General features: G+C 40.6%; 2 protein-coding genes across 5 annotated transcripts; one reads left to right on the forward strand and one right to left on the reverse strand.

The window, feature by feature from the left end:
• Window positions 1-149: 149 nt before the first annotated feature.
• synm (synemin, intermediate filament protein) lies at window positions 150-8,070 on the forward strand. 4 transcript variants are annotated; one of them, XR_014906365.1, is made up of 5 exons: window positions 150-2,039; window positions 2,889-3,013; window positions 4,759-4,838; window positions 5,009-7,131; window positions 7,319-8,070. XR_014906365.1 is itself a non-coding variant. In XM_085359191.1 (5 exons), the coding sequence occupies exons 2-5, from the start codon at window positions 1,242-1,244 to the stop codon at window positions 7,078-7,080; spliced, it is 3,075 nt and encodes a 1,024-aa protein (XP_085215317.1). In that variant the 5' UTR covers window positions 150-317; window positions 558-1,241; the 3' UTR covers window positions 7,081-8,070. The 4 variants fall into 4 exon arrangements, 3 of the variants coding, with proteins under 3 accessions (XP_085215317.1, XP_085215318.1, XP_085215316.1); XM_085359191.1 differs by having other exon boundaries at window positions 150-317; window positions 558-2,039; window positions 5,009-8,070; XM_085359192.1 differs by having other exon boundaries at window positions 150-317; window positions 962-2,039; window positions 5,009-8,070.
• Window positions 8,071-9,176: 1,106 nt separating this feature from the next.
• ttc23 (tetratricopeptide repeat domain 23) lies at window positions 9,177-19,388 on the reverse strand. Its single transcript, XM_085359145.1, is given in 12 exon segments — window positions 9,177-9,266; window positions 9,452-9,477; window positions 9,479-9,540; window positions 11,142-11,245; window positions 11,247-11,293; window positions 11,477-11,604; window positions 11,966-12,071; window positions 12,225-12,405; window positions 16,962-17,078; window positions 18,855-18,933; window positions 18,936-19,010; window positions 19,304-19,388. Coding segments are annotated over 12 exon segments (1,086 nt in total). The 3' UTR covers window positions 9,177-9,190.
• Window positions 19,389-19,405: the final 17 nt, after the last annotated feature.

Raw genomic sequence — 19,405 nt, forward strand, 5'->3', positions numbered from 1 at the left:
GATAGATTTTCTTTAGCTTTCGCTATTCGTTTACTGTCCGCTTGGGGGCGCTCATCTCTGATAAATGTGATGCCCCTGTGAGGGTGATGCATTCAGGTGTCTCAGGAAAGTTATGCCATCCACAAATCATATTGAACTTAAAACAGCGAGACAGACTAGCATTTGTACTCTCAATAACACTTGCAGGCAATTTAGAATCACCAAAAGTCACCAACCCCACTAAGTGCATGTCTTTGGACTATGGGAGGAATCTGAAGAGAACATGAACAAGACCTTCTTGCTGTGAGGAAACAGAGCTACCCACTGCGCCACTGTGTGTACGTTGTATTTATCCATATTAACTACTTTCTTGCACAATCTCAGTTTACCTTTTACTTTCCTTCAACTTAACCTTAAATCGCTGTTGGATATATTTAAAGTTCTTGCACTCTCACAGAATCAAGCCATCACTATGTTCTGCCTCTGGCACATTTACTTTAACTTGTGTTTATTTATTGTAGGATGTTCTATTTTTAAATATTTACCCTGGTGCTGTAACACAATAACTTCCCATGCAGGGTGAAGAATCTATCGGTCTATTATGGCAAGTAAACAACAAAGGCAAGCACTTCATTGAAAGAGTAAATCTTCTGAATTAAAAAGTATTAGGGTAAAAAAGATTCAATTAAAATTAAAAAAGCAAAATGAAAAAGCAAATTTACCAAATCTGCAAACTAGACGCTTACGACATCAGTGGGAATATATTTTAAGTGTAACACACATTCTAAATAATATATATTTATACATTCTAATATGGAGCTATATTATAGCTGCAGTTAAATGTAGACTGGCTTTTACATGTGGGAGAAAAAGCCAAAAGGTAAATGTAGCCAAAACCAATATACTGTGTTTAAACCTCAATTATTATCATTTTTTAACTCGTGTACGTTTCTTTTTAGCTTGTCCTTTCTTTTATTTATAGTTGCGGTGAGTTTAGCATTATAGTATTTCAGAGAGCACTTAAACGCAACATAACAACGGACAGGGACGGAGGGACACGCTCGGGACGCTGCTATGATGCAGCAAAGGACCCGCCCTCCTCCTCCTGCACTTGTCAAAGGCCACCGATCACAAATTACATCACAGTCGCGCCCACGGACGAAGACGCAAATTGATGCCGGGAGAATCCGTCTCCTAAATAATAAATAAAATCACCGGACATTTTTCTCCATCTAACTTAACAGAGATAATTAGTTACCACAATGCTCCCTTTCAAGAGAACTTTTGAGAGCGAGAAGCACCAGCTGCAGGAGCTCAACAGCAGACTTACCCAGTATCTATCCAGAACCAAGCAGCTGGAGCAAGAAAACGCGCATCTCATTGCTGAAATAAATAAACTGAGACAGGTGAGGACTACCGGATGGGAAACTAAGTACAGGGCTGAGATGCAGGACCTGCGGAGAATGGTGGGGCAGCTGTCGTTTGAAAAGTCCCAGGCTGAGATGGAGAGGGAGAAGCTATGGCGGGAGTTGCAGATGATCCAGAGTCTGTGCAGCGAGCAGACCGATGTGTGCCGGGACGTCAGCGGCGAACTAAAGAACTGCGAGCAGGAGCTTCATCACGCTCACAAAACCAACAGCGAACTCCAGCAGCGGCTGCTGCAACTAGAGAACGAGTATAAACGCTTAGAGGATGCACACAGGGAAGAAGTGAGCCGCCTTTGCAGTCAGGTGGAGTCCCGAGTGGCACCCATCATCAGGCAAACTTATCGTGGGCCTCCGGTGGTCTCCGTGGAAGAGGTGCAGGAGTATGCCCACGGTATGTCCGAAGGATGGATTCAGACCTTCGAAATGTACCAGAAGACGGTAGAAGACATGGAGCAGTCAATTAAAGCGGACCAGGCAATGCTGAACGACATGCAGAGGGAAAAGATGCTGTATGCGTCCGAGTTGGACAAATTACGCACGGAAGCGGAAAAACAAGGGCAGATTCAAATGCGACTTGAGGAGCAACTGATGCACATGCAGGAAAAATTCCGTGTGGACTACAGTCAGTATCAGGTAAGGACGAATTAATTGTGCTACAGTAGAAGAAATGTTTAATTTGGCATTGTTTGATTCGTTTTATCAACAAACAAACAAACGAAAAACCACTTTCAGTAAACCCCGCAAAATAAGCTCTAATTTTGGAGACGGGGGAGCGGCTTGTCCCTTGCTGCCCTGCCACACCCACTGTCCTTAAAGGTACTCATGCAGCTGCAGCTCACAGTGGCTGCTACAAATGTTTTCGATCTTTCTAATAATGTGAAATTTACATTCACATTTACATTCACATTCCAATAATGTGAAATTTATATATATATACACACGCTGCACCATTCTGGCGTCTGTACCAAAACGCTACACAATAAATAAGGAGGGGTCATTATTCAACAGTGAGCAAGGCCTGTCAAGTTTATGTACCCATAACTAAAAAATATGGATTGTGCACAACATTTGACGTCAGTATACCAGGACAGCATAGCTCCATTAGCTGGACAAACGCTATACTTCCGCCCTAGTACCGTCCAACTGCTAGATTACACCAGCCACTTAAACCAATTAGCTGTCAGACTGACAAATCCTTATTAGCCTGAAGATGCAGTCTAAAGCAGGCCAGTCAGTTACATACCACTTCTCTTTCCACCCACTGCAGGGCTGTCTTCAGTAAAGTCACACCAAATACATTCCTCTGTTTATCTGTATGTAAGGAAGGCAAATGTTAACATTACTGGAGAGGGTTTATGCACAATACACAAAGCACTACTTGAGAGGACACGCCTAAAAACTTCAAATCTGTTAAGAGCACTAAAAGCTGCCTTGAGATGAATTATGGTTTCCTGTTTTTGCTTTCCCCCCCCCTACCATCAGATGACTATTGAACAGCTGGAGCATGAGAGGAATGTGATGGCTGATGTTATAGCACAAAAAATGAGAGAGCATCAGCAGCTTCTCCAGGTGAAGATGGATCTAGGAATGGAGGTTGCTACTTACAGGTGATGAAACCATTTAGTTTGTTCATTTTTTGTCTAAATAAATGAAATGGATATTTTATGTCACGTCAAGTTTAAGTCTTTTCCCAGAAGCCATTTTTACTTGTGTTAGCATGAAAAGCACAGATGGCACGAATAAAAACACTATGAGAGACAATCAGCAGTCAGCGTTATGCAACTCTTCAGTAAGCCTTTATTATGTGATATGAACCATACCTGGGTGCTAGAACCACATAGGAGTATGTGTTTCACTGCTTCCCTTACTGTGAGGGGAAATGTCTTCCATAGAAGAAGTACATGTGGCGTCTTAAATGTTTTAGAGACACGTTTAATACAAGGAAAAGCTGTCAGATGCTTTTTGCAAAGGTGTTGCTAACAGTCAGTCTACTTTAAAAAGTGTAAGCTACAACAATTTTGAACGATTTTTGTGTTGTTCATGAAGAACTCCTTTGGGGAATGAGCGCATGTGAAAACAGAGACAGTAATGGTTATTTGTTTGGAATCATTATTTTTTTTCTTTTCTTAAGAAACAATTGTAGAAAACATTGTAGAAACAATGGCTAAAATGCAGAAGCTTTCTTTATTCTGAGATATTTCTATGGTTTTGAAATCAGATTACTGATTAAACCAGCCCAAATACCTCTTCAAGTTAATCTTAACTCAATTAACTTCATAATTTACATAAGGAGACATACTTTGCTTGCTCATCCCTGGTTTTGGCACTAATTGCTCAAATCTAAGATCTCAAACAAAAGTCACATTAAGCTAATACAGCTTGGATTCATATTTTTCATTGTTCACTCACACCCCACCTGCAGTGGCTCCATGCACCAACAGTGGAGACTGCTGTACAGTTTAAAAAACCCCGAGCTGCTTAACTGAAAATTAGTGTCTGACAAGGTTACATAAATACTACACATACTATAGATGATTCTTAAGTAAAGCTGTTAGAGCATATTGTGTGAAGGAGGACTGATTTTATAAGCAATAACTTGTCTTGTTATAGCACTCAGTGTGTTGGCTTCATGTTCATGACACAGGGAGATGCTAAGATCTCAAAGCTCTTTATAAAACAGTGGGTAAACACTGTACTGGAATGTTATATCAATGTACCCTTGACATATTATAACCTCTTGCCTCATATTGACCTACATTTAAACAGACTTATATCAAAGATGGTGATAGATATTAGCATTTTAGCTTTAGCTTGCCTCTATATGGCAGGCTCTCCACAGGCACAACTGGTTTGTTTTGAACTTTTGGAATAGACAGAATACCTTATTAGAGACGTGGCAGCGGCATTTGTTTTTGTATGTGTCACGTGTCCGTTTTTGCTCTGGGATTCACAGGGAAGCATAGACAGCCATGCTTTGTGGGCGTTATTTTTAGGCCAGTCTTTCGGAAGGCACTCTCCAGAGAAGTTGCTCGTTTCATTTGCTATTGTATGTCTGTTGAAGCATGGCCAAGGAAAGGTGAGCTGTTTCAAATACTAGTAATGCATCGATATTAAATGACGGTGGCTTATTTGAATTTTTAAGACTACTACCCTATATGGTCAGGTACAGCATTCATGCCTTCTCGTAAGCCAGTTGTGTTTAGTTTGAGAGGGTTGAAATGGCAGAGCTGAAGGATGTACACGATCCCATGAGGTACTTGTCTTTGATGTTTTGAAAATATTTGAGAAATTAACTTGAGTTAGGACCTTTTTGCCCCTGTCTTCATATGTAATTTGCCTTGTCTCTGTTTAGGGCTCTTCTGGAGGGTGAGCGAATCAGTCTGCAAGATGCTCATAAGCGAGTGAATCAACATCAAAGAGAAAGAATAATAGGTATGTTTCTCAGTTATTTTTATTGATGTGATAATGATGGGAAAACACTGCAAGACTGGTTTCTACTTGGATAAATCATTTACACATTTATTAAGCAAAACTGAAAACAAAATGTCAATTCATCAAATAATTATTACTAATTACTTCTTTACTAATTACTTTTGACTCAGATATCAAAATGCCTGCCCGACGCTATACTCCAAGAGCTTCCACCTTAACCACCAAACAGCACATGGATGTAAGGTACATGCCATCGACTTCAAGCTTGAGAAGAGCCCCCATCCCTTCCTCTGGGTCCATAAGTCCGTCTAGGGTCATCCCTATTTCAGTTACAGGAAGAGCTCGCCATCAGAGTCCGGCATCCAGAAGGGATATGATCTCATTTAACAAAGCTCGGGCAGCTGCTTCTGCCTCTGCTACTACCATTACCACCACCAGTACTACAACCAAAGATAAGCAAGCAGGCCATAGTGAAAACCAAGTCAGTCGGAGTGTACCAAAAAGAACAGCAGAAGAGCAAACTGTGAAACTCATCTGGCTCCCACACACAGAGGGCCAGATGAGTCCTGACAAGTCTTCTACTCCTGATACCAAATCAGTAAGAGTGGTGTCACCATCAATGAAGAGCCTAGTTACGGAAACCGAGACCGAAAGCAAGAAGTATGTGTCAGATGAAAAAGAAAAAGGCCCCGTTGTCGACGGCAAGGTCAAAGACAAAGGAAGAACAGAGTTTACAATAGGCCCAGCTGAGAAAAAGATATTAGACTCTGTGTCTGTAGAAGAAATAATTGAGAAAGTGATAAAACCAGCAGGTTTGGAAGCCAAGGTCTGTTCAGCAGGAGATTCAAAAGTCAGATATCACGTGGAGAAAACTGAGCAGGAGGATGGCACGACTAAAACACAAATCGTGCTGGAGTCCAAAGTGGAGGAAGAGCTGGATGTTTCTCAGGACAATGCCCTGGAAGAACTGTTGAAACAAGGTGTGAAGAAAGTGTCACTAGAGGACATCAAGGACACAGCAACAGGAAGCATGGTCAAGAACCTGCTGAGTGGCTTGCAAGGAGGAGAGGGCTTACAAAATAAGTCAGTCAATGTGGAAATCATCGAGGAACCAGTGGAGTCTTACAGTGATGAAGAACTTGAGGCTGAGCAGAAGTCCGGGTTGACTTTTCATGAGCCTTCTGCATATTTTGAAGTTGAGGAGCCAGAAAATATCCCTCATGGCATTCAAGGTAGCAGGGGGGATGATAATGTCATGAAATCCAACACAGATGAGTCAAAGTTTGGATCTGTACAAGTCCAAGAGGTCTCTAGAGAGAGTGAATATCCACATTTCTCCCATGATCAAGAGTCTCATGAGTATTTTGTCTCCACACCAGATGAAAATCTTTCTGAATCTGAGGAGGGTGGCGGGATAACCTCATATGGCCATTATGGAATTGTAGATGACCTGTCGGATGAGAGGTATTATCAAGATGATGGCCTTCCCCAGAAAAAAGTGACTGTAAAAGAAAGTGATGAATATGAGTTTATGTCAGGTGACCGGTTGTTTGCCAAAGAGAGTTTTCCAGAGTGCATAATAGAAGAAGAGGTTCGGGTCTCACCTGTAGTGCAAGAGTCAGTGCTTGAGTACCTGAGAGAAGACTCTTTGGAGCCCAAAGAGCAGCTGAAAGGAGCTCTTGAGAAGCTACAAAGTTCAGTGTCGGGACCACTGAAAGAGGAGTTAGCTTTCCTCACCAGAGTGAGTAGTGAAAGTCCAGAGAATGTAACCGTCGGTGTCAAAAGAGTGGAACAGTCCACTGACAATGGAACCATGACTATAGTTGCAGAGCTAAATGTTTCTCAAACCCTGGAAGAATCTGGGCTGCTGGAAGGAGATGACCTATCTGAAGATCAGATCATGGCAGCGCTCAAGTCTTCTAACATAGGGATCGAGAAAGCCTTCCAGAGTGGGGCGGGAGGAGGATACAGCATTAGAGTTTCCAGAGAAGATAATGTTGCTCATAGCGTGGAGTATGGCGACTTCAGCGACAAAGGAGAATCTGCATCTGAAATCAGTGAGAAACATTTTAAACTGGGGCCATCAGACAAGTCATTTTCCTTCCAGATGGATGTACACGGTGGCCATGACGAGGCTGCCTCAGAGCAAGAGCTGCAGTCTCCAGTCCTGGAGATGCCAGTGAAGATTTCACAGGAGAAAAGAATCGCAACAGTTTACCTTGAAAGCCCTTCTAATGACTAAGAACTAAATCTGATTACTTTTTTCAAATTGAATAATTGCCAGTGCATTACGGTATGTTTACTTAAACATACAAAGCATATACTAATGGTGATTGCAGGAACTGTATTCATGCTATTTTTCAAGTAAACAAGCGTACTTATAATCCATAAGACTAGATTACCTAAAACAGAGTACTAGCTATTTAGTTAAAAGTATCTGATTTTCATATATGAATTTTTCTTTTTGCCATTGACTGCAGAGATCCCTGTGGGCTAGATTGTGTAAGGACTGAAACATCTACATATTGTAGCCATATTTAATGGTAGGCAATGCTGTGTGCTGTACTAGTATGTTTGGCTTTTCATAAGGTGCAGTTTGAATATCCTTGATTATTCTCTTTATAGTGCTTCATTTTGTACTAACCTACACTTAACAGCTTAAACAGCTCATTCTACAGTTTACAGCATATAATCCACCCAACCATCATGTCGTGGCTGTACTTGCCATGATGTTAAGTCTCCTTGGTCAGCATTTATTGCTCTCTGGGTTACAAGGTGCTGTGCACTGTTTGCAGAATAGGGCTTTAATTTTTTATGTTTTGAGCACCTCTAGAAAATGGAATGATGTTAGTACACAGCACATGCTGGAACACAGTGGTTTATATTAACAAGTCATTGCTAACATGTGTTCAAGACTGTTGACCTTGTGACTGAGGATAATATCATGAGAGTTAAAAAAAGAAGAAGATCTATTTGCTTTAGAATTTGTCTTAACAAAGCTCTTGTGAAGCTTAAAAGTGATTTCTTGGGGTTTCTAGGGACGGCGCAGTGGTTAGCACTGTTGCCTCACAGCAAGAAGGTCCAGATTTCAACTCCACCATCTGGCTGGGGACTGTCTATGTGGAGTTGGTTAGGTTAACTGATGATTCTAAATTGCCCATAGGTGTAAATGTGTAACTGTCCAATGTGTATCCTGCCACTCGCCCTATGACAGCAGGGATAGGCTCCAGCACCCCCAAGGGAGAAGCATGTTTTTAAAAAATAAAACAAAAAGTCTATTTTAACATGTGCCAAACATTTGTAAATTGCAAACAGTTAAGATTTTGTTTTGAGCATATAATTGGGGGTAACACTGCATTTGGAATTCTAAATGGGACCATTTAGAATTCCAAACATGGCTGTCAAGTTGAAAACAATATCCAAATAAAACGATTAAAGTAGCAGCAGAGGTGTTTTGCATTAAAAGGATGTTGCAGTGATGAAAAAGTAATCACACATAGGTTTGATCTTTGTCATGTATAGCACTTATGGCTTGTCCACAGCTGTTGGCTTTCAGTGTTGGCTTGAAGGATTCAACTTTGCTCTGACCTATGAGTGTGTTTATAACCGCACCTATTTTTGGATCATCAGCTTAGCATTGAGTGTTGACTAGAGTTTGTTGTGTTGTGTATGCGTTACAGAGACAGAAATGAAATAGCATGTGTACCGTCTGGTTATTTTTTTTGCTTATTTTCTCTAACAGCGGCTGTATAATTTACTTCTAACTACTGAAAAGTCTTTGCAAGTCAACTTTCTGGTATGATGGTAAAGCAATCCAAAAATACAACATCTGGCATGAATGCCATGCTTTTACAAATAAAATAAATTAGCAATCTACAAAAAGAACCCTTCATTTCATGATTTGTTGTGATTTACTCTTTAAACTCAAACACTCCTATATCAGTGCACCTAAAGTGTTTGTTATTAATCTTTATGCGGTTATTATCTCATTAGTGAATGAGTGACTAATACAGTGTTTAATAAAGGTCAAATGGAGAGACTGAAATCATTGATTTATTCTGAATTCTTTTGAGACCATTGCTTATATTGGTACTAATTCCAGTCCTTAGATGAAAATTGCCCCAATATTATAACATCATTAAAAAATATTATGTGTATGTTTTGTTTGAGTATTTATTTAGACTTTACTTTCTTCACCTAAAGTGCAAATTGACAAAAAATCAAGTACTGCCAGATGACAAAAACCATTTAGTTACAAAAACCATCATGACGGAATATCAACCGTTGGCTTAAACTTTAAACCACACTGAAAACAAACAAAACAAGTGTGTTCAGTTATGAAGTTTTAATTATTACCACTGGATGGTACAAGTGGAAAGATTAGAGGTCGTTTTCCTTTTACCTTTCTTCTCAGCCACCTCTGGTGCCCTGAGAAACATAGAGGACACAGTTGCTTTACTAAAACATGAAACATGAGCTGCATTCTTATAAGTGTCTGTTAGGTTTACCCTAATGTAATCATATTATCAAAAAGAAATAAATGGTAAGTGTTGACTGGTGAGGCCTGTCAGATTTCTTAACATAAGAACACTGTGATTATTTCACAAATTTACCTAGCCAGCATGTCCACAGCTTTTTTTTTTTTTTACTGCTTTGGTCTTCTTGTGCTGACGCCCATACAAGGATCTCTGGATTTCAGGCACTACATACGGGGAAAAAAGATAGCCGAGAGAGTGGTCAATGGAAGATAAGTGTTGAAACTCAAGCTCGGAGGGGAAGCGCCACTTCCTAGCAACATGTGAACGCACTAAACATACCAAAATAACCACTGTAGCTGCCCAAGGTTTAGATAACACCTGTGCCAACTGCCCAGAGTGTCAGATCAACAAGCAGGATTTGATTTATTATGAAGACCCATCAGCAATCTGCTGTAAAATAAAGACTCGGTATGAGGCAGTTGTTGTGAGAGAGAGAGTGAGAGAGAGAGAGAGAGAGCGAGAGAGAAATAAGCAACTTCATAAGAAACTGTTATGTAAGTCCCCCACCCAAAAAAACAAATCAAAACCTTCATCAGGAAACACGTATATGATTACACAATGTGCCCACACAAAGTGACACAGCAGACATGATGAATGGCTGTCAGCCATTTCTAGAATCACCATAAATAACAGTTGAAGAGAGCTTTATTAAAGCAGGGAAAAGAAGAGTGAAAAGTTACCGTCCTCACCGGGGAAAGTGAAACACTGCTAATATGGAACAGATCCATTTGGCCTCCTGAATGTTTTCACTGTTGCTAAGGTTGATGTAATGGAAGGCCTTTTTTTCAGCTGCACTTCAGAGGAAGGGGGAAAATGTCAAAAGCGTAGCTGTATGTGGGCTATTGTTCTCTTTGTTTTTAAAACTTCTTATGCATTGTATCTGCTACACAAGCCGGCTTAACTTCGGAAAAGAAAAAGTTACTCATTTTGAGTGATGTCATGAGGAAAGCAGTGAAAAATAAACACTCCGGGCATATCTGCTCTCTGTCAGAAAGTTTACCACTTGAACGGCGAACAGAGAAGAGTGAGCCCTGGTGTTCCATGTCATACTTGGACCCCGACTCTGCACTTTAACAGCAATAACACAGCAACATAGCAACCAGGCTCCTTCACTTAGAGGCATGTCATTACTAGTGTGGAGCAATCCCCCCTTTCCTGGTATATTTTAGTACCAGTGTTCTGTTGCTGGTAGAACTGAGCTCATGTGGCAAATAATATACAGCATGTTAAAAAAAACCTCATTACATAAGGAATAAAGAAAACCTGTAAGAGCTATGAAAAGAGAAATTGAATTAAATGAACTAAAGAGCTGCTGTTTATTCAGTGCTTGTGTGGTGATTGACACAGAAATGCCACTTTTGTTTCAAAGGACATAAAGACATACCGCAGTAATTGGGGTCAGCCTCCTATTAATTGAAAACAGCAAACTGTAATTTCCTTCCCAAAAGTGTTGCCCATCTGTCAGACTCCATCCAAACCAAAGAAGCACAAAGTCACTCTTCAGGATATTTTACACCAGAGAGAGGCCTTCCAAGATTAGCATGCAACTCTGATAACATTGAGCTCTAGAGGGATGGTGGAAATAGCTCAACTCAAAATGACTAGATATTCTGAAATGACCTCTCGCCTTCTTACTGTCAGAGGTGACGACAACTACTGACCTTTTATTAAAATTCTATGATGTCATGTTCAATGACAGTAAGTAGTCCTCTGTCAGCATTACACCTACACAGGTGTTAACCAAGACAAATATGTGCTCTGTAACACATGATTATTGTTAGTGTCCTGTAAGCCTGGCTTATTCTGCCCTTGGTCATCTCCACTCATCCAATCAGCTGAAGGGTATCGGCTACCTCAGCACCCAAGTCATACAAATCTTTTAAAATCAAGAGAGGTTCTCTGGATCTCTGCACATTTCTACAGTGGTACAACAGGTAAATAACTTCTTATTTCCTACTTTATCTCCAGATAAAGCAAGTAAATAATGAAACTTTAAGGGGATTCATCCTTTTAAACTTTTGTATGACGTTCTGTGCCTCAAAATAATCTTATGGAAATCTGGCTGTCTTATAGAGATCGTAGTTTGTGAGTGGACGTAACCTGTTTTTGTCTATTCTTTAGGAGAAAGTGACAGAAGTCATCCTGGGCAACAATAAAAGCAGGATCCTGTGGACCTACAGAGTTCTTCTATGCTTTTAAAGTTTGATCAAATTAGTGACTTGCAGAATCTAAAACAGCAAAGGGGAAAACACACAGGCACACATAACACACACACATTTGACAATAACTGATTCTGAAAACTTGGCAGCACTAGCTAATACCTTCAATATGAGCACCTTAATAGTGAGATCAGTTGTTTGGGGTTGTAACTAAGAAATCCTTGTATTCTCTTTACAGTTTCCAGACGTTATGCTTTATATGACTACAGTAGAGAATAGATTGCCCATTGTTGACATTAGTGATACTGAGGTCTTCAAAAAGGCTACCATAAAGCTGGATTCTGTATTACACCATTTGACATATAGACAGTGGAATATTTAAGTCCCAATTAACTTCTCTGGCCCAGCCTGTATCTGTGAATAGACTTACCATTGTGATGGGGTTCTGCTGCAACAGAAAGGATGAGGGCCAGGCTGTGGGAGATCTGAGCCCCCTCCAGCTCCTCTAGGCCATGACTCACAGCTATGGCATGAGCCTAACGGAAACATGCACATGAAAAAATGAGAAATCGCATACTACCAAGTAAGAGCTGAAGGAAGACTGGCAAATGACATCAGTATCTCAGGAAGCCGTTGTGTTTGTATATGTTGTGCAGAAGAATTGTATATAATGTGCAAGTTGTGTTAACTTGAATCTGCTTGTCTTGGAAAGATGCTCTGTGGCCTTGGTCCTGTTTAATAGTGGCCATATCCCTATAGACAGAGCAGGTCCTCTCTGGATTACTACAGTCCATCAGCAGTTGCAGGGACTTCTGACACTGGCTTAAAGCTTTCTTTGGTTTGTTCTGTCTCTTATAGATTCTACAGAGAAAGACATGCAAATACTCAGATTGACAGGAAGTTACTCAATGTTCTCCTGAGTCTAAGTTTCATATGCACGCAGTCCTTGATCATTTTGATTGCCCATACCATAAACCAACTATGTTAGGATATAATTAGGATGTTGAATTATATCCACAAGAAATCTGTGGTATGTCTTTCCATTATGGAACAATGATCTTCCTGGTATAGAACTGTGCAGGTGATAGGAGTACACTGAAGCCATTGCATCTTTGTGTCTGTATATTCTGTGTCTGGCATTGTACTTTGATTTCCATCTAGAAGATCATCAAAGAAAAGACTATTAGTAATAGTGCAATTATTAAACTGCCAGAAAATTAGTGTCTAGTATATAACCACAAACATTTTACTTTAATACTATGAGCCTGTTTAATAAGACTAAAGTACCTACAGGTTGTCTAGCCTGGTTGAGGCCTTGTAGAGAGAAAAAAGAGCTTTGGCTGATGGTTCCAGTTGAGGCTTGGTGCAGTGCAGACAATAATAGGGAAATGTGCCTTTCCGACTCTTTTTGTTGCATCTATTCACAAGTTAAATGCAACACTGTTGGTAGCAATGCTAATTAAACTCTCATTTTAAGGATGTCTAAATAAGTGGAGATTCTTATAGCCTCAGTGGAAACTACACTTTCAGAACTGACAGAACAGGGTAGCTTGGAGGTTTAATATGTCTGTGAAGGTTCTCACAGGTTTAATGTGCGTATATACCATTGCAATGGTATATACCAATTTGTAACCCATTTGTTATTGTGTGCTTTTTTATTTTGCATGTTTGTTTGTTTGTTTTTTATTGACATGTGGTCAGAAGTTATATACACTCACCACTGGCATGGATTTCATCGTAATTTTGGATTTTCAATTATTTCTTTGAGTTTTCAGGATGGAATAATTGCACAGCATACATCTTTCAATTACTTACAAAAAACAAGAATTGGATGCACAAGTCTGAAATAATTTTTGATTTTTTCTAATTCACACAGAGTCAAAAGCATACATAAAGGCTCAAATACAGGCTCTTCCTTCTCTCGCCCCAACCAGTAGCGGCAGATGGCTGCCCCCTCCCTAAGCCTCATTCTGCCAGAGGTTTCTTCCTGTTAAAAGGGAGTGTTTCCTTCCCACTGTTGCCAAAGTGCTTGCTCATAGGGTTTCATATTTCCCAAAAACCTGACGTCAACCTGTTGGGTACCAAAAGTGTCCAATCAAGGTGAAATTGTAGCCACAGCCGCCCTGGGGCGCGGCTGCTGGACACTGGCATCACCGGGCCCTCTGACCACCACCAGTAGGCAACAGGTGAAGTGTCTTGCCCAAGGACACAATAACCAAGACTGTCCGAGCTGGGGCTCGAACCGGCAACCTTCTGATTACAAGACAAACTGCCAACTCTTGAGCTACGATCGCCCCATAGTGGGGGGTGTATGTATAGATTTAATCCTGAATGTATACTTTTGACAATGTGCGGATGAATAAATTCAAACTTGTGTACCCATTTCTTGTTTTTAAAGTCGTGTCATTCCACCCTGTAAAAAGAACTGTTCAAAAATAATTAAAAGACCCAAAAAACCATGTCATTCATGACGAGTGTATGTAAACTTCTGACCACAACTGTGTGTCATTTCCTGTCATACTGAGTTTCTCTGACTGATACAGAACTAGGGAGTTGGAGAGGAAGGAGACAGCATGATATGATGGCAGCATTACCCACTTCGAGGACACTGGATCCATCAGGCTACTGTGCCAACAGCTTTAAACAACTAAGGGACTCTAAATTTAATTCAGCTCTCCAGTCAAGGGCCTGGCCTTTATAGGAGGGCAAATACTCACTTCTATACACTCTCTAGATATGAACACAATATCAGCCTTTAAAAGAATTTCATTTGATTTAAAGCCACACAGTTTATCATAATATCAAAATTGTATTTTTTCTTGTTTTACTAGGAGCAGAGTATATGGGAACCAAAAGTCTAAGCCTAACAGTGTTATGTTCCCATCGTTGCACTGCTTGGATTTAGGTATTTATGGCTTACTGGCTATGTACCAGCAGCACAGGTTACAAAAACAGCGTGAGTGCTCATTTCTTTGAATTTTCCCATGAATCTAAGATTATGGTAACAGACTTTGATGGATAGAAGAAGTGCCCCACCCATATATCCAGGCACATTAGACCCTTTAGGGCAGCAGTTACGGCTGAACCCATCACTACATTCCAGCATGGCTCAAGCCCCACCGCTTTGCCTGCATGGACAGACAGACAGATACAATGCCTCTCTATCCTTTTAATTCACCCTACCTCCTTACGCACATCCTGGCAGAAGGATAATATGTCACATCCCACTGAAATATACCAAAAGCCCACAGGGCAGGAAAATTAATATAATTAGGGATCTGTAGTTGTGTTGCCAAGCAAGCCACACAGTTCACTATTGTAAACGTTTCCAGTACATGACTGACGCAAGGTTGTTGGGCTTTCATTTGGAAAATGATATAGTAAGGGCAAACCAAAGTAAAAACAGAGAGACTAAAAAACAGCTATCTGATCCAGCATACTGGTATGGTGCTTCAAACTAATAGCATTTAGACTCAGCATCACAGAGAAACAAATTCCCGTTTTGTCTTGGGTATTGATTGGCAACCATGGCCTACAACAAATCAGATAAACCAGTAAAGGTTGGTTTATTTCAGCAAGCTAATTGAACAAAAGTAAACTGAGAGAAAGGGGTTCTTTTTGAAAAGAAAAAAAAAAAACTTCATTCCAAGCAAGAGAATACTACTGACATCTGACCTATAATACTTACACTGCAAAAACTATGCAATCAATAGCCTAAGACAATTTAATAACTACAGCTGCAAAGTGTTACAGTTCAGACTTTGGAAACTTTTTGCACAAAGCTGGTAAACAGAGACTAAATGTCAGTGAATACGGACCATAAACACGAGTTGTCAATTAAGGTTGGAGGGAATATCTATGACTCATAAAATATGAATTCATTATCTAACTAGAGATAAGTTTGGAAATACTATTTCCAAATGTTTAATGTAATAAAGTCTTTCAAAATCTCTAGATTTACGAAACTAAAGATAAAGAACAAGAAAAAAAAACATGTCATCTTATTTGGCTATGCCCTGCCAATATAAGAACAACACAGCAAATTTGAAACTTCAGCAATAAAGGTTTGGCACAAAAATATCCCATCTACTGATTATATTGTTAGTGCACACCTTGTGTGTTAATCAAAAATGGACCTAAATATTTGGACCAGGATCCATAGCTAGAGCTGAGCTTATTGTTCCAGGCTTTGGTGGGAACATTCCCCTCCATCACAACAGTGGTGACCGATAGAGCTTTAGAGGCATGCCAAAATCTTACTCATCACCTAACAAAAGAGATTTAGTAAGCTTACACACCAGCCAGAGTCTGCACATTTTTTCAATTACACACATCATGTCAACAAACTCTGGCTCTCTGAAACAGAACAAAATTGGATCATTTACAAATTCCTCTGAGTCTACATCACCTTGCCTCAGTGCTCTTAGTTATAAGTGACTTAAGATGCATGCATTGAAAAGCAAGCAACAGGATCAAAATAAATACAAAGGCATTCGTATGTTGGCCTAAACCCAGGCAACACTATATTTTCTCTCCCAGTTGTGCTTCTAATTTCACCCCATGATTTAAACTATGCAAGTGCCTGCTATTTCTTATGTTGCCAGGCCACGAAGTTCCTGTAACAGTGCATACAGGACTTGATATCTGTGGAAGGTGTTGTCACCGTGATCCTTTAATTCTTTAATCTTATCCTGAGCATGCAGTAGTGCCCTTGGGACTTCTGTTGTCAATACGACCATATGGTGGTAATGTATTTTCTAAAGTGATGTAAACATATCAGTTATATAAAAATGCTAGCCTGTTTAGAGGAAACAAACAAAGGAAGTGACATTTAATAGAGTAACTTCAAGCTTTACACTACCTCTATGAGCCAAGGAGGAAGCCAAACTAAACAAAAAGAGAAAAAATAATGAAGCTAGTTTCTCTAGGCTGGGGCCTGCAGTCCACAGCCTAGAGAAATGCTTAAAAATATGTGCTTCTTTCCCATCTGTGCCTCTGCTTCATTAATGATTAACTGGGTTGCCATGCAGCAGTCCTACATTCCATGTCTATAAACACCATTACAAAACACCCCTGCTTACTGCCGAGCAGACTGGACAGTCATAGGGGAAATTCTGGTTTGAAAGGCTGTTGTTTACAAGTGGTCAGCAAAAATTCCCCTTTCCAAAAACATCCTAAAAGGTAGTTTTGTGCAAATCTGCAGAAATCTATCGCCATCTTGTGGCCAATCTTAAAACATAATGTACCATACTTAAGCATAAGTGTTTCAGTTATTTTTAATGAGCATGACAGTTTAAGGAAATAGAGGAAATTATCAGATCATCAGAAAACTGAGTAGCAGCTAATATAACACACTAATGGCTGCAAATTTGGAATTCTATTTTATGTTTACAGCTGTTTATCTGTTGACTAAAATACCTGTATACCCAGAAGATATTTCCAGCTCAGTCTTTATCTTTTCTTCCTGGGTGATAACACTGCACTTACGAAGCTGCTTCAGGATATGTTCTGCCTTCAGAAAAGATAATTTTTCCCCAGGCAAAGTTCACAAGTCAAGGACTTTTTCAGCTTATCTGAGTTCAAATTCAAATTCAAATTCAAATTTTATTTGTCACGTACACAGTCATACACAGTACGATATGTAGTGAAATGCTTGGACAACTGCTCGTGACCTAAAGAAAACAAAAAAAGGAAAGGCTATGAATAAGATAGGAAATAAATATGAAAAATTAAAAAGGGTAAATTTAACTAGGAAGGAATAAAATATAAATTAAGGTTAAAAATGAAATAACTGTACAACACAAATTAGAATGAAGGGTAAATTTAACTGGGAAGAATAAGATAAAATATATAAATTAAAGTTGAAAATAAAATAACTGTACAACAAAATACACAATACACAATATAGAACTATATAAGAATGTATGAAGAAATCTAAATATAAATAAATATATACACAATAACAGCAGCTGTACAAGTATTAACTGGAAATGAAGAATATAGTGACCAGTGTTGTGCAAAAACAATGTCCAGAAAGTCCAGTGTGTGTGTAAGAACCATATGTGTGGGTCAGTACTGTGTGGTGGTGTGATTGAGAGACCGTATCGCCTGCGGGAAGAAGCTCCTCCTCAGTCTCTCTGTGTTGGTCTTCAGGGAGCGGAATCGCTTTCCTGACCTCAACAGAGAGAACAGTCCATTGTTGGGATGGCTGAGGTCCTTCACGATCTTCCTGGCCTTGGTCCGGCACCGCCTGCTGTAGATTGAGTGCAGGTCAGGGAGCTCGGAGCGGATGGTGCGCTCAGCTGACCGCACAACCCTCTGTAGAGCTCGTCTGTCCTGCATGGTGCTGTTCCCGAACCAGGTTAAGATGTTTCCCGCCAGGATGCTCTCTATGGTGCACGAGTAAAAGTTCCTGAGCACCTTGGAGGGCAGTTGGAAGTCTCTCAAGCGTCTGAGGTGGTAGAGACGCTGTCGGGCCTTTTTCACCACGGTGTTGATGTGACAGGACCATGACAGGTCCTGCGTGATGTGAACTCCGAGGTATTTGAAGCTGTCCACTCTCTCCACTGGGCACTCGTTGATGACGGGGGTCTGGTAGTTCCTCTCCTGCTTAGTGCTGAAGTCCACTATCAGCTCCTTTGTCTTACTGACGTTTAGAAGGAGGTTGTTCCTCTGGCACCAGTTCTCCAGATTCCTAATCTCCTTCACGTAGGCCGTCTCGTTGTTATCAGAGATCAGGCCCACCATGACGGTGTCGTCAGCAAACTTGATGATGGTGGTGGAGCTGGTAGTGGCCACACAGTCATATGTGTACAAAGAGTACAGCAGGGGGCTCAGAACACACCCCTGGGGGGCTCCAGTGCTGAGAGTGGTGGAGAGTGGTGGAGGCTGAGACATGTCCGCCCATCCTTACTGCCTGTGGTCTGCCAGTTAGGAAGTTGGAGATCCACTGACACATAGATGAGCTGAGTCCCAGATGCTCCAGCTTGGTGGTGAGTGTGGAGGGAATTATGGTATTAAATGCAGAGCTGTAGTCTATGAAGAGCATTTTAACATAATTCCCCCTTCTAGTGTCCAAGTGAGTGAGTGATGTGTGGAGGAGATGAGAGATGGCATCGCCTGTGGAACGATTTGGACGGTAAGCGAACTGTAGTGGGTCCAGTGTGTCTGGTAGTGAAGAAATGATGAAGTCTCTGACCAGGCGTTCAAAGCACTTCATCACTACTGAGGTGAGGGCTACGGGGCGATAGTCATTGAGAGAAGCAGAGTTGAACTGATTGCTATATATAATACTATATCAGCAACTGTGGTAACGATGTTTGACCGTGAGAGGGAACGCACCACCTTGTGTGAGGTTTACATTTAGAAGACATGTGAAAATCGTAACCTTTTCACCTGTGATTGGAGAGGTGGACAGAGAAAATTTAGCACCTCTCTTGCAAGAGCCGAGTGCGTCTGGGCCTGCAGTCCCCAGCCTAGAGGAAAACACACACACACACACACACACACACACACACACACACACACACACACACACACACACACACACACACACACACAGAGAGAGATCATAGGGCAGAGTTTAAAACTGATACAAAGCGGATCTGAACATTCTCCTTACACCATTTACAAAAAGAAACCCAAACAGCAACATGTAAAAAAATGGCTAATTACTGTCATAACTACGTCTGTGTAAAGATCGACCAGACCAGAATTACATATTGAGACTGAGATTCGCAATGTACTCACAGCATCTATGTAAAATTACCTTTTAACTTGAAATATGCTTTAGCAAATCTAGCATGGGCCTCTGCTAGTTTCAGGTGTCGCTCCCCATATACTAGCACTGTCATTCACCTTGCCCAACTTA

Source organism: Diplotaxodon limnothrissa, linkage group LG7 (assembly GCF_057381915.1).
Source record: "Diplotaxodon limnothrissa isolate DT_005_m linkage group LG7, D_limnothrissa_male_GT1.1, whole genome shotgun sequence".
In the NCBI taxonomy this organism is placed as follows: domain Eukaryota; kingdom Metazoa; phylum Chordata; class Actinopteri; order Cichliformes; family Cichlidae; genus Diplotaxodon; species Diplotaxodon limnothrissa.

Coding starts and splice junctions, on each gene's coding strand:
- synm (XM_085359190.1), top strand. CDS start 1,242: ATGCTCCCTTTCAAGAGAACTTTTGAGAGCGAGAAGCACCAGCTGCAG. Junction 3,014..4,758: donor ATGGAGGTTGCTACTTACAG/GTGATGAAACCA, acceptor GTCTCTGTTTAG/GGCTCTTCTGGAGGGTGAGC. Junction 4,839..5,008: donor TCAAAGAGAAAGAATAATAG/GTATGTTTCTCA, acceptor CTTTTGACTCAG/ATATCAAAATGCCTGCCCGA.